At 46.7% G+C, this 14,383-nt stretch overlaps 2 protein-coding genes across 3 annotated transcripts in view; one reads left to right on the top strand and one right to left on the bottom strand.

Moving 5' to 3' along the window:
- The window catches only part of PIERCE1 (piercer of microtubule wall 1), a 378,509-nt gene that overhangs the window by 3,001 nt on the left and 361,125 nt on the right, over positions 1-14,383 (bottom strand). The window lies entirely within an intron of this gene.
- COL5A1 (collagen type V alpha 1 chain) overlaps positions 1,490-14,383 on the top strand; it is a 149,276-nt gene continuing 136,382 nt past the window's right edge. For both annotated transcript variants that reach the window (XM_069873655.1, XM_069873656.1), the window contains exon 1: positions 1,490-1,613. In XM_069873655.1, coding sequence (XP_069729756.1) covers positions 1,514-1,613 — 100 coding nt within the window. In that variant the 5' untranslated portion in view covers positions 1,490-1,513. The remainder of the gene's footprint in view (positions 1,614-14,383) is intronic.

The raw sequence follows: 14,383 nt of genomic DNA on the forward strand, positions 1-14,383 counted from the left end.
ATAGGTGAAATTACTGCACCATGAAAATTGGTACAATTCTAACCACTAAAACCACAAGAACTTGGAGTGTCACCTGAACGTGCGCTAATGATGATGTTCAGATCTTTAATGGCACTGCCAAAGCAGGTGTTGATACCAGTGTATCTTCAAAGCCTTTCACTTGAAGGAAGGGGCTGCATTTTGTTGTTCTTCCTTCTCGGATCCCCAGATCCAATCTTGTTTTTGTTGAGGGGTCTGCAGCACTGTGCATCACTCAGACCTGCAGTGTGGGGTCTGTTCTCCTCTCCTGGGACATGAGAGAGGATGCTGCTTGAAGGAAAGGATCTGATGTAGAGAAGTTGGATTAGTTTCTACAACTTTTTCTTTTTTTTTTTTTCTTCAGTCCTGTTCTAACATTGCTGCTATACAGTGCTGGAACTAAGAAAAGCTGAAAGTTGATGTTTGCACACCAGCAGTGGCTGGTCCATCACAGTGGTAAAGGCTGTCAGGGCTCAGTGGTGGAATGAGAGGAAGAGCCCTGGGGGCTGGACCCCAGGACGAGGTGTGGGAGCAGCTGGGGGGGAGCCTGGACCCCAGGACGAGGTGTGGGTGCAGCCGAGGGGCGTGTTGGCCCCCAGGGTGAGCTGTGGGAGCAACTGGAGGGACCAGCATGTCTTTCACCCCTTTACATCCTCCTTTCTTGCCTGCCAGAGGGTTTTGTCACCCCAGCACACAACTCACCTGGCAGGGGATACTTCCTTCTCATTCCACTCATTCCTGCTTGTGCTTGCACTTTTCCCCTTTCCATACACTTTTTTTTCAACGGGGGCCTCGTTTTTTGGGGTTTGTTTTTTTTTGGGGGGGGGGTGTTTGGTTTTGAGGGGGTTTGTTTGTTTGGTTTTTTTTTTTTGTTTTGGGGTTTTGTTTGTTTTGTTTTTGTGTTTTTGGGGTTTTTTTTGCCAAATCCTTATGTTTTTCCATGCCTCCACCAGCCCCCATCCCTATCTCCCTTGGGAGCTGGAAAAAAAATAGTGTGCTGGGAGGGAGAAAGGGAAAAAAACTCCAGCTTGTGCTCATTCCTGGGCCGGGGAGGGGGAGAAAGAAAAGCAGTTTGGGGGCTGCTGCAACCCTAGAGGGTTCAAACTTGCCGGGAGGGAAGGGGGGGAGAGGGCGGAGGGGGGGGGCCGGGCTGGGGCCGCTCCTCCCAGCGCTGATTTGCTGCTGAGCTCCGAGATTGACAAACTCTTGCATCGGGTTTAAAAGAAGAAGGAGGAAAAAAAAAAAAAAAAGGAAAAGAAAGGAGGGGTGGGGGGAAAAGAGAAAGAAAAGTTTTGTCGCTGCAGGAGCAGGCAGGGGCCGGGAGTGAGCGCAGCGGAGCCCCCGACAGCCCTCATGGCTTTATAAAGCGGCTGCTCTTGAAAAGGGGGGGGGGGCTGGGGACATCTCTTCGCTTGTGTGTATATATATATTTTATTTTTACCCTTTTCCCCCACTTCGAGTCGTCCCCGAGCTGGTGGCGTGTTTTTTGTGGACCATGGATGCTCACACGCGGTGGAAAAGGCGCAGTTGGATACGGAGCTGGTTGGTACCCGCTGTGCTGGGGCTGCTGGGTGCCCTGTCCCTTGGCCGGGCAGGTAAGCAGCACCCCCCTGAGCCCCCCATCCCACCTCCCATCCCATCTCCTATTGCTATTCCCATCCCACTTCCCATCCCATCTCCTATTGCTATTCCCATCCCATCGCTAATTCCCAAGGTACCGAATCCCCGGGCGCTGGGGAGGGCGAGAAATGCTTTGGGTGGGGGGCAAAATTAAAACTGCTCCGTCTTTCCTCCCTCTCAGTGCATTCCGGAGGAGGAAAAAACCCACCCAACCTCCTTTAGCTGCCCGAGTCTCTGAATGCCATTTGTCAGGGGGCCCGTAAAAGGGGGAGAAAAAAAAACTTAAAACAATACTTTATTCGCCTTTCTTGGAGCGGAGCAGCCTGTTGCTGAGCTTGTTTTTCTGGAGCAAAAGTCAGGATGTGTTTCTGCAGGCTTTTAGATCTTTATATATCTGTAGAATATATATTTAGGTGACTGGAAGCCTCGCTTCTTGCATAGTTCTTCCTCCTTGAGAAGAAACTTTTTTTCTCTAGAAGTTGTCTGCTCTCCCTTCTATGTGTCAGAGCAGCAGATTTTGGGACAGAAAAGCTTGGCAACTTCTTCTTGGGACCCCCAGGCTCCCTCTGCACCTCGCCAGCCCCCAAATCCCCAGGGCTTGCCCTAAAATTGTGGCTGGACGTGGCAAGGAGCAGCACTGTGAAGTGCCAGATGTGCAACAGCACTAGACCCACAGCCAGAAAAAAAAAGAAAAACCCCTGGAATGTCACTTTTACAATCGGGGACTAAAAACTTGATTTCATCGAGTGAATGCTTTCCAAATGTCTGCCTTTTCCGGGTGGGCTGTGGAATTCCTGAGCAGGGCAAATGGAGAGCTGTGGGACTGCTGGAAGAGTTTTCTGTGTGTTTTTCAGAGTGTTTGAGTTTGTAGGGGATGCTTGGAGGCATCGGGTGTTGTGAGGTCTTTAAATATTGTATTTCAAGGGAAACGCTAAGAAGCAGTTTGCTGGCAAAACTGATTTTGCAATCTTGCACAGTTAAAGTAGATGCAGTCCTGCAGGGTAACTTGAGAAACTGAGCGAGAAGTGCCCCGAAGGAGCTGAGCTGTCTGGGATTCAACTTTCATGCTTGATTTTTGCATGCTCTGGGCATATTTTCCTGGGCAGCCCAGGCAGTGGTGTTTGCAGGGTTGTTTGTGTGCTACCAGGACAAATGCGTGTGGGATTCTCTATGTACCAGCCGGATTGCAAATTATTGTAATTTCTAGGTTCTTAAAATGACCTTAAGGAAGAAAAAGGGGGTGGATGAGGAATGCTTTCGTTAATGGTTTGCTTGCAAACTCTGAGAAAGATGGAAAAGTTTCTGGTCAGTGAATGAACTCCCTCTGTAACATCCCTGCAGGAGAAGTTAATGGCAATCTGAGCTGCTACAAGCGGTTGTTGTACTACAAAAGTATTGGACTTGGTTTTCTGAGTAGAAACCTAGTGGAATAATGTTATAGCAGCTCATCTTGAGTTCTCTACTTGTACAGCAGGCTTGTCAGGTCACTCTGGTACTTTGTATTAGTTGAAAACTGAATTGCTTCCCAATCTCAACTATATCTAAGGAAAGATGACCAAGTTTTCCTTTTTCTTGTGTGTTAATAGCTTCAGAGCATCCTTGGGCTCTTTGCCTTGTCGGTGTAGATCCTTCAGACAGTTTCAGCCTAAGACCTAGGTCCTTCTGAAGTTCCCTTGTAGCTTTTCTAAGACTTCTGGGTCCAGATGTGGCTGCAGCTGGAGGAGCTGCGGGCTGGCTGAAGCTGATGCTGCAGTGGGTGGCTGGAGAGCTTTTGTAGGGCCAGTGTGGAGCTCCCAGTAATGACTCTTTCAGCTAAAGGCTTTGAATTGTCCTAATGAGCCTCCTAATAGGACATCAGATAATTTGGATGAGGGAGGAGTCAAATTGGCACTGCTGATGGCATTGACTATTCATCTATGTAGTGCTCTTTTAATCTTTCTAAGTTATCCTTGGTTATGTTTTAGCTCAGATTTTCTGTTTCAGTTTCATTTTATTTGGCTTCTCTGCACAGAGAAGCTTTGCCTCTCTCCTTAAACTTAAGGAGTGGATCCATCAGGTGGCTCCAAAGAAAGGGGAAAGACTTCTTGCAGAGTGGGTTTCTAGAAAAATAGAGAAATTGTGGTGTCAAAGGCAACGTGGACTGAACTGCTCTGAACACTGCCCTTCCAGCTCAGATTTTCCCATATTTTAACAGATGATGTCACACAAAAATCTAACCCGCAGACAAAGTTGGAATCTGTCTCTGCTTTTACAAATCCCTATGAAATTGAATCGGGTTTCTGGGTGAAAATTTTTGGAAGCAGCAGTTTCCTTTAGCGGTAAAGAAAAGTGTAATAAGAATACATGGCATGCCCTTTAAAAGAAATGAAAATGCTGGAAATTATGAAGTATCCTGTTCCCATCTGTTGCTTCTCTCCTTGGCTCTTCCCCAGCTATCTAGAATGAGCTAGAAAAATAATAATCTTTATCCAGCCAGTCAAGTGTTGATATTCTTTTACAAGAAGAAATGTGACTCTAATTCTGGAATTGATGGCAGATCTGGTTTCCAGTGTAAAATCTGGATGGTGCTGTGAATGGAGTGCCAGATTGGAACAGGGGGTTGTAATTTAAAAGCACCCAGCTGCTGGACATGCCTGGTCTAGGGAGACGTGGTAGAGGCGTTCAGCTGAGGTAATGTATTATTCTTCCACGAAAACTGGGGTTAAAAGGAAAACTTTGTGCTGACCATCCCCTTCGAGGTGGCTTTTGAAGGCTGCTCCTGCTGTGCTGGATGTAGGACCTGGTTTCAGACTCGCAGTCAAGAAGCTGGTTCTGCCAGCTCCCACCAAAGCTAACAGGAACTTTGGTTCTTGAGTCCGAAGCATCATAGTGTTGTCTGGGCACTAATTTGTTTGGGGATGGGAGAGGTCCCATTTCATCTCTGGTCTTTAGGGGTAGCTCTAGGGCAAAACCTGCTGAAGAGTTGCTTGTTTTTGGTGTACAAAGAGGGAAAACACTGTGGACTTGCCTGCTGCTGTTGCAAGTTTGGATCTCTAACAGTGCAGACTTGCAAAAAACTTCTTTAAAAGAGCAAGAGTAATCCAATAAATAAAACTGCCTTGGTGTTACTCTGCCTTAGATAACTCTGCTTGCTTTAGAACAAATACAGAGGGGCTGTAAAGTGGATGTGCATTGTTATTTTAAATGGGTACTGTCCCTGCCCTTTACGTTTTCTTGTTGGAGATGAACTTTCCAGGTTCGTTCCTCTTGCCATGTGGACCAAATCTAGCTAGTTGGCTTCTGTCTCATGGTGATTTGTAGTCAGATCAAGTTTTGCAGGGATTGTACTAATATTTATCGCAATCCTCTGGGGTGTGACTTGGTAATGTGGCTCCTGCTCTGAGCTCTCCCACCGCTGCTGCAAGAGGGTGCTGTGAGTGTGGAGATGGAAACCTTACTTAACTGGGCAAACCCAAGTGGGAAGTCCCAGGAGAAGCTCGCTTGAGGGATCTTGTACTGCCAGATGCTGCACTGTGTGATGTTCAATATAACAGTTGTATTTCTGAAATCACTTTTCCTTGGAGCTGCAACATGCAAGTTGCTGCCACCATTCCAGATGGCCAAACCCTTAATGGCACGTAGCTGTTCTATCGCCCTTGGTGGCATGTGCCTGGTTGCTTTCCTTCTGATGCTGAAGGTGCAATGTGATCCTGATTGTCCATCTCCCCTTTGGGTGACTCGGTTTCCCCATCTGTCCTGCAGCCTGGTTTTAGGCAGAGGCTTTGAGTTCTCACAACTGCTTTGAATTACAGATGTACTCCTTAAGCTGAGCAAAGCATGGCAGCAGATGCTGAGAAGCAGAAGGTGCTGCTGTGGCATATGCCACTAATGCAGAGACATTTGTGTGGAGTAACAGCTATAGATGTGTTTTGGGTAATCTGAGTTTTGCGTGGACTTAAGAAATAAATCTGAGAGTACTTTCCAGGAAACTGCTCTTCAATCGGAGTTTTCTTTTTTCTTCTGTAGAGGTAAAGCAAATCGTCAATTAATTTTTTTTTACCAATTACTGTTCTTATGTCCTGATTCTTTGATGTGTTCCCTCTGCTGCCCCTGTGTCAATGCTGGGGCTGCGTTGTGGTGCAGGTGGAGGATGGATGGCCAGTCACTGTGTGAACACGAAAACCTCCCACTAGGAAGAATTGCACAGAGTAATGATGCTGTGAACTTTTCTGCACAAGCAGATTGAGGATTGGGGGCTTCGTGGCCCAGTAAACCTGCACGGGGCAATAAGAAGAAAGGGGGACAGGTCAGATAGTGTAAGTAGGGTATAAAAGTGCTCAAATGAGGCATCACCATGGTGATTTGTGGGTTTGATATTTGTGGTTGCCTGTGGATACATCTGGGGAATGGTGGGACCATGGGAGAGTGGGAAGCTGAGCCCCTGGATTGTTGGATGGCAGCAAACACTGCAAGTGCAGAGATGGGTCTAGGACTTTGTTCAAACACCTAGTGTGTGTGTCTCAGGAGGGGCTGTTTGACCTTAAAGGACTTCCAGTGGATTGAATTAAGAGCCTCTGTGCTCGCATTAGATAGTAAAGACTGGTCTGCGTAGGGCAGAGGTGCCTGAGTCCGGAGTGATTTGAGAAGAGCGCTTGCATTTGGAGCTTGTGCTCTGCTGTTGTGTCAAGTGACCTTGAAGGGTAGCAGCCCCTAAGGTGGGAAAAATCCCTGCTGCATTACCAGTGTAAGTTTGGCACTTCATCACTTTATGTAGATGCTCACCCACATATGCTCTTGCCTGCTTTGTTTCGCAGGAGCCTTATCCTCAGGAAGCGGGTGTCATTCTATAAAATGAATTATTTTGCAGAGAAAGGTTTAAAACATTATTTGGGTTCTGTTTGAAAGCATCATTATGACTTTTCAATACTTAGATATTGCTAAGTTGGAACTGCTGCTTAAAATGAGTAGAATTGTCTGGGTGATAAATGAGGAATGAAACACACCTCAAAATTCATTCATGTGGAGGAGGACTTCTTCCACTCTGTACTTTTATAGAGTGCAGGCTTCCACTCATTGTGTTTAGGAAAGCCTGGACTCTGCAGGTCGCTGCTATTGCTACTGTTGATATTTTGGGAATGCCTGTGGCCTTAACCAGTCATCTGCTGGAACTGAGTCAAATTCAGGATGTTCAGAATTTGTCCCACACTAAAAGTCAGTGTCCCCACATGTGCACGCATGAGTTTGCTTCTTCTGAAGGTTGAGTTAATCTCAGCTGGTTTCCCTTTGACTTGTGTAGGTCCTTGATTTTTTGCCTCTGTTTAATGTGGAATGCGACCATCGATGCTGGGTGTATGGCAAGTCTGATGTAAGCAGTAGGACCAGGAATTGCACTGGGAGATGCTGTCTCCATGAAGAGGGTTCCCCCTTGGATTGGCTGACGTGGTGGGGGACCCACAAGGAACAGTTGATGCAACCAAAGCCACCAATCCTCCCACGCTTCCTTCCAAGCTCTGATTCCGCTGGGATTGTGGAGGCTTCTCTGTTGCTCTGTTTTTCTGGATTGGGACTGCTCAGTGCCTCTTCTGGCTCTTATTTTTTTCTCTCTGGTTGTGACCCCTTTTGGAGGGCAGTGTTGCACTGAGCTGTCAGGAGTAGCCATCTGAAAAGGTTGGTAGGTTTTCATTTCCTGCTGATGGGTTGGTGGCTTTCTAGGGGAGGCTTGGGGAGATTTTTTGGAAGGGGAAACCCTTCCAGGTGGATGCTGCCTCGTGCCTTCTGGAGAAGGCAGAGTGCCTTGCATCTGGGTTGGGAAACAGCTTCAGTGCTGAGTTTGGCTGAGCATCAATGAGGTGCAGTGGTGTCCTGAGCTAGCGGTTTCACTGTTTGGCTGTGGGTGCAAATCTTTGATAAAGGCAAGCTGCATGCAATCTTCACACCCTTACGCATTTGTTTTTTCTGCCTCTTGGAACTGCCTGTTACTTATACCTTTAGCTGTTAATCTAGGCAGTGCATTCCCTTCCTTTGCACTCTTGGCTTGCTTGAGATTGGTTCCTGGGACTGTCTTTTCCAGTTGCAGCCTGGCCTTACTGTGTATCAAAGCTTTTATTCATACTTGCTTATATTGGAGCTTGTGTTATGTGTATGGAGTTTGCAAGCTGGCAGGTTTTTTAAATAAAATAAACCTTTGAAACAAATAGAGAAAACCCCAGTATGGGGAGAATGACCCAAACCAGAAAAAAAGAAGTTTAAACATGAAAGAATGGAAAAATTTTGTTAAAATCTAGTGTTATATGGAAAAAACTTAGGTTGGTAACATGGTATAATTAGCCACTGGGTTACTGTTGGCAAGTTTCAAGGCTCTTGAAATGAAGCCTAGCACTGAGTGAACCATCCAAATGATGCTGTGGTTTCTCTGTGGACGTGTCTGGAAAATCTTTAGTTCTAAAATAAATAAATGAAGGAGTTACACAAAAGGCATTTTTGAGGGTGGTTGCTCTAAGTCTGGGCTCTCTTTCTCTCCAGAAGCCAACAGGATTCTTAACATCATCTGGAAGCTTTCATGATTTTGAGAGATGTCATTTTTTGAAACTAGGAAAATGGTACTAATGCACTTACAATGCTGGAGCTTTCCTTTAGGGTTGTGTAATGAGCTGGAGAGAAAAAGGATAAGTTTGGGGATTGAATGAGAGGAATATAAGCTACATCAGTACTCATTCCTTGCCTCTGCTGCTAGACTCTCTCCCAGCCCTTAGGCAAGTCCCTGTGCTTCCCATCCCCTGAGGCCTGATTCCATCTCCCTGTATGGAACTTGGCACTGAGGTGTTGCTTTAACACAAATTTAACGCTGAAATGACGACAACGTGTATTCAAGCATTCTAAGTTTCTTTTCATCCCTGTGCATCAGGTTATGTTGGAGTTTTGTGCCTGAAAAATACTTTTCTCTGGGCTAGTTTTTCCTGTCCATCAATACTCGTACTTCACGCTGCAAATCCAGAAAGCAATTTGGATTTTGTTTTTAGATTCAAACAGATTTCTGACACGTTATATGATGGGGTACAGCGCAGACCCCCATGCTGTTATACTGACTGCTCTTGGAACCCCTGGAAGCGTTAAATCTATAACTGAAATCCAAAGCAGGCAGAAGATGTTAGGCAGCTGTGCACATGCTTTAGTTTACTGGGAAGAAACTCTCTGGAAGGTGGAAGGTTTGCAGATGGAAGCAAGGTGCTGGATATTCCTCTGGGGCTTTGCATGCCAAGCCTGTGCTGTAAGCAAGAACAGGTCAGTAAGCTGATGTCAGTCTGTCTTTCAGCTGGCTTTGGGGTGGTGATGTTCATGTAAGGAAGTCATTCCAGCGTATTTTGTTGCACAAAAATCCAGTGGATTTTGTGCTCTGCCACAGGCTCTGGGCTAAGTGCATTCATCCCTGTGCATTTGGTTTGATTTTCAGTCTCCTGTGCTTGATGCTCTGTTCCTTGTGGTGCTCAGCCTTGCTGCTCTAGGTTCACTAGGGAAGGGTAAACCTTAGTCTTGCTGTGCTCAGGGGCAACTTTTTCATTGGTCTGAACAGCATCTGGATGTCTCCTGAAGGAGCTAGGCACACTGTTTTCCTAATGTGGGATGGGTACGTGTTTGACACACCTTTGATCCTTGGGAATCTCCAGCTTGCTGAAAAATTAACTCATCTGCTTGGCTTAAATGCAGCTAAACTTACTGCTAGCTTGGAATGACCCTGTTTGCCATCTCTGCCTGCATCAAGCTGTGCATCTGCAGCCAAGGAGATGCTAATTCTTTCAGAATAAATAAAGTTAAAAGTTGGTGGTTTGGGTTTTTTTTTTCCCTGGCTTAGCTTTAAGCAAACTGTTTCAAGTCATTCTCTCTCCTTGCCTTTCTGCTCTTGCAAAGGATGGAGGAGTCTTGCAGCTCTGCTGGAAACACTAAGAAGCTGATGGGGAGAGAACTCCTAGAGAAGAGAGGTCAGTAAGAAGTCCACTGGAGTCCCCGCTTGCAGGGACTGTCAGGCGGTTTTAGTGGACAGATTTAGACTTTCATTTGCATGTCAGCTGGAGTTTCTATTTTTTGAGTGTGGATATACAGGAAAGAGCCGTGCTCTGGCTGAGCTCATGTATCCTCATGGAGCGCCTCGCTGGCCTCTTCCTCTGCTGTTCCTCCCTCCACCCCCTTTTTTGTTTCCAAGACAATACTTGAGTAAGAATTCATTGCAGCTGAATTCCTGGAGACGACACTGCCAGTTTCCCAGGATCTCTTGTACTCCTGCAGCATTTTACACAGTGATTTTTGGTGCAGCTTATTCAGCTGCACCCCTCAAATAAGAATTAAGCAGTGGGTTTGTGTGGTATTTGAAGGGCACTCATTCTAGATGTGCTGGAATGAGATCCATTCTGTGTGCTCTTGGCTGCTGCGGGGTAGAGATTTGGTCTGAGAGCTGCAGTTCACCAGCTGAATAACAAATGCATTGTTTGTATGCCCTTATTTCCAGCTTGCACTATTAGAAGTGAATAGAAAGGTCAAGGAGATGAGTCACTGTGAATACAAGTGTCATTCTGCTCAGAAGAAATGGAAAGAAAAGGGAGATTCCAAGCCAGGTGTTTCAGCTGGTGCCAGACAGCTCTGTTTCACTGTGCTTTCAGGGAGTTACAGGAGTAAATCTCAGCTGAGATCTGCTGAAATGTTCAACCACCTGGAAGTTAGGGAGCTGGGGTTTGGCAGATGTGGTTGTCAGGGTTCTGCAGGCAGCTGCTGATGTAGGTTGTATATGGAAAATTGGGGTAATATTCTTGAAGCACGGGGCTCATTGCTGCTGTTTGGCAAAACAGAGCTTGTAGGGTTAGTGAGCTCTTGTTCCTATCTTTATGTAATTTGTGGTACATCGAAAAGGCCTCCTCCAAATCAGGAGGCTGCTTTCTGCCTCCAAGGCTGCTTTCTTCTAACACTCAGAGTAAGGGTTGGTGTTGAGAAGGTACTGTTGTGGGATGGCATCTCTTGAAAATCTAGTCTGAAAGTGTGTGCCCTTTGAACAGTGGGTTCTAGCTTTGTCCTGAGGGATGGAGCCACAGTGTCAGAGTGGGATGGGGAATATGTGAGTCTGCAAGGTGCTTGGAAGTAAGGATGGACCTGGAGGTAAGTGTGGACCCGTCCCCTCCCCTGGCCCTAGTAAATACCCAGTTGCAAATTGAGCCTTTTTTAATATCCAGCCCCAAAGCTTCATTTGAGATGCCCCAGGCAGCTGGTTTAACTGCACTGGCAGAGCACTGGAAATAGAAACGCGGCTCGTGGGTTGCATGTGTGGAAATGGGAGTGGTGAGCTTTGGATGGATTAATGCCATGTGGGTGGGATGGGGAGCTGGCCAGATTGATGCTGATGAGGCAACTTCAATCAAACAGCAGTGGTGGCTGGAAGACAGAAGCTGGTTTGGAGGTTTTTAATGGTGTAGAGTTTCCTTAAGTCATAGACTCCTGTACCAATGGGTTTCCCTTTTCACATGGCTGAAACACCCTCCCTTGGTTGTTGGCATTGCTTTTCACTGTCCTGGGAAGAAAGCATCCACAGTGCTAGAGATGATGGTGTGGCAGACGCTCCTGCGTATAGTCTAGTACTGCTGAGGTATTTTGGCAGAATATGAATCCTGAGAGACGGTGCATAGGAATATTTACATTTTTGATTCCTAGCCATTGGATTTTTCTGTTCTGAAATCATTCCTCCTGTGCAGAACAGATATTCAAATAACTAGCAGTTTAGAATCTTGATTCATCCTCCCACATCAAAATACACCTTCAGGAGAAAATTAAGCAACGAAGCTGGTGAAGGGGCTGGAGAACAGGCCTTATGAGGAACGGCTGAGAGAGCTGGGGGTGTTTAGCCTGGAGAAGAGGAGGCTGAGGGGAGACCTCATTGCTCTCTCCAACTCCCTGAAAGGAGGTTGTGGAGAGGAGGGAGCTGGGCTCTTCTCCCAAGGGACAGGATGAGAGGGAATGGTCTCAAGCTGCACCAGGGGAGATTCAGGCTGGACATTAGGAAAAAATTTTTCACGGAAAGGGTCATTGGGCACTGGAACAGGCTGCCCAGGGAGGGGGTTGAGTCACCTTCCCTGGAGGGGTTTAAGGGACGGGTGGACGAGGTGCTGAGGGACATGGTTTAGTGTTTGATAGGAATGGTTGGACTCGATGATCCAGTGGGTCTCTTCCAACCTGGTTATTCTATGATTCTTTGATTCTATTTTCTTGCATGCCTAGTGCAAGATCACTTCTGTAACAGAAACAACTTTCAAATGAGTTTGGCAGAACAGCAGTGATTCAAGGCTGAAAATTCAGCACATGTTCCATTTGATATCAAATGACTGGGAACACGGGCTGTTTTGCTGATGATGCAAGAGCGTGATGCTCACCCAAGGGTGTAGTAAGGCAGGTGTCAATGGCTTTGTCGCTCTTGCATGGGGTGACTGTGCCTGGTTAGGGCAGTGAAACACTGGGTGTGTATAATGGTATTATATAGAACTGAAGTTTCCTGCAGGCTAGTAAGGTGGATAGGTGTGTTTAGCTGCTGACAGGTAGGCTATAGCTGCTGGTAGCATAAGATGTGGCTTCAAGTTGTGTCAGGGGTGTGTTACATTGGATATTAAGGAAAAATTCTATACCAAAAGAGTGGTGGAGGCTGCCCAGGGAAGTGGTGGAGTCACCATCCCTGGAGGGGTTCAAACCAAGTGTAGATGCTTTTGAACATGGTTAAGGAGTCATGTTGCTGTTGTGTTGATGGTCGGACTTCATGATCTTAGAGGGCTTTTCCAACCTTAATGATGTGTAGGATGGGCAGAGCTGCTCTATGCATCCTGCTGTGTGAGCACGGGAGCCACCACACCGGAGAAGCTGCAGGGCAGGAGCCAGGCTGGATGTGCCCCTTGGAGATATGAGCGTCCATCCCCTGAGTACAGCATCTGTTTCCTGACTGAGGGCTGCTCAGTGTCTCATCTTGGAAAGCTGTCGATTCCTTGAAGGATAAGGACTGCTTGCCTGGAGCCCTGTGGCTGCAGATGCTTTTCTTGATGAGGCTGAAGTTTGTTTTTCTCTTGACTCCATTGGGTATTCTGCCTTTTGTAACAAGGGAGGGCAGATTGCTAAGAATCCCCTCATCATTTCTGTGATCCAAAAGCAATACGAGGATGGGAGGAGGAAGCAGCTTTCCTTCTGGTCACTGCCTTTGGCACGTGCTGGCAAATGCTCATATAGGAAAACTGCTTGGAATGTTCTCTTGCAAGGGTTTGCAGGGATTGTGAGAGACGTATTATCACGTCTTGTACACTTTGGGAGAAAGTCCCTCACTCTGCCTCTCTTGAATGTTTAAATTGAAACAATCTGTCTTTCTGCAATTGTTGGATGCTTTCCCTGCTGACCTTAGGAGCTGGGACTGGGAGGAGGAGCAAACAGACCCCAGTGCTTGTAACTGCTTCTGGCATTTTTTTTTTAAGCTTCAGTCCCGATTCCCTGCAGGATGCAAACCAGAAAAACAATGAGGGTAATATCTGCTCTGGAAGCATGAATTTTCCCAGTGCTCTGTAATTAGAGAGCTATATCAGGAAGTAGTGAAGCCTTTATGTGCAAGACTACATATAGAAAAGGCAGCAAGCATGATTAACCCTTCTGCCAGAGCCAGCACAGAGGGTTAAGTCCTCTGCAGTGTGTCTCAATCTCTTTTCCACCCACAGTCATGTTCCCACTTGGGCTCTGACTGAGACGGTCCTGTGAGCAGAACTAAGTGCTGGACAGGATCAAGCTTTTACCCCTTAAATGAGAAAGCACAGCTGAGCAACTTTGCAGTCTTTGATGCAATGACTAAGGATGGAGGATGTGGTGCTTTGTACTCAGCCTCCAAATACAGCTGTGGCCCCTGCTTAGGGGGGATTCCTGTGCAATGAGGGGAAAATCATCCCTGTGCATGGGCTGGGATTCTTGCTCTGACTTTTTTTTGTCTTGGCCCAGGGCCCCATGGCTGTGCAGAGGTGGGATTTCATTGCTTCTGGATTGCAAGAGTGTCTGTGTGGAGCTGTGGGTGGATGCAGGGCTGGGACCTGATTTCTGTTGACCTTGGGAATTCAGGAAGTGAAGTTGTGTAGCATCATCAGAGCTGAGTCGCAAAGCCAGCCTTCATCTCTTCTCTACCACTGCTTTTGACTTGCTGCCTTCATTGCCCCCAGGCCTGCATTTTTTGGCAGTTTGTGGAGCGTTTACAGTACTGGTTGGGTTTCAGCCTAGGAAAATGCAATGTGATTGCTTGTGGCAATGGAGAATAGGCTTGGATAGCACCAAAATGACTAAGATTTTCCTATGAAATATGAACCAGAACAAAAAGTGGAGCTTGTTTGGGAGGTGGAATTGTCTGTAAAGAATTTTGGGTTCCTTATTTGAAGGGTCTTAAAAAATCATGCCAAATTAACTTAGTGATGCTCTGAAACGTTTGGAGTCAGAACATCAGTGAAAGATGTTCTGTACATTTAGAGTAACTGAGTAAACCAGCATGCTTCCCTTTTTGTGGCTCCCTTTTCCAGAGCCTGGGCCAGACAAACGGGGGCCCTCCTTGCCCCGGGGACAAACATTCCAAATAATGAACAACTGCACTGCTGAAATGAGTACGATTTCTGCAAGCCTGGAAATAGCTGAGGCTCTGCTGCCTGAGCAGGGCTGGCCAGTTTGTGGCCTGGGACTAAGCTTTCTATGGATCAAGCTGAAACATCTGCCACATCTTTGCTTTAGC

This window comes from Phaenicophaeus curvirostris, chromosome 20, assembly GCF_032191515.1.
Source record: "Phaenicophaeus curvirostris isolate KB17595 chromosome 20, BPBGC_Pcur_1.0, whole genome shotgun sequence".
Classification (NCBI taxonomy): domain Eukaryota; kingdom Metazoa; phylum Chordata; class Aves; order Cuculiformes; family Cuculidae; genus Phaenicophaeus; species Phaenicophaeus curvirostris.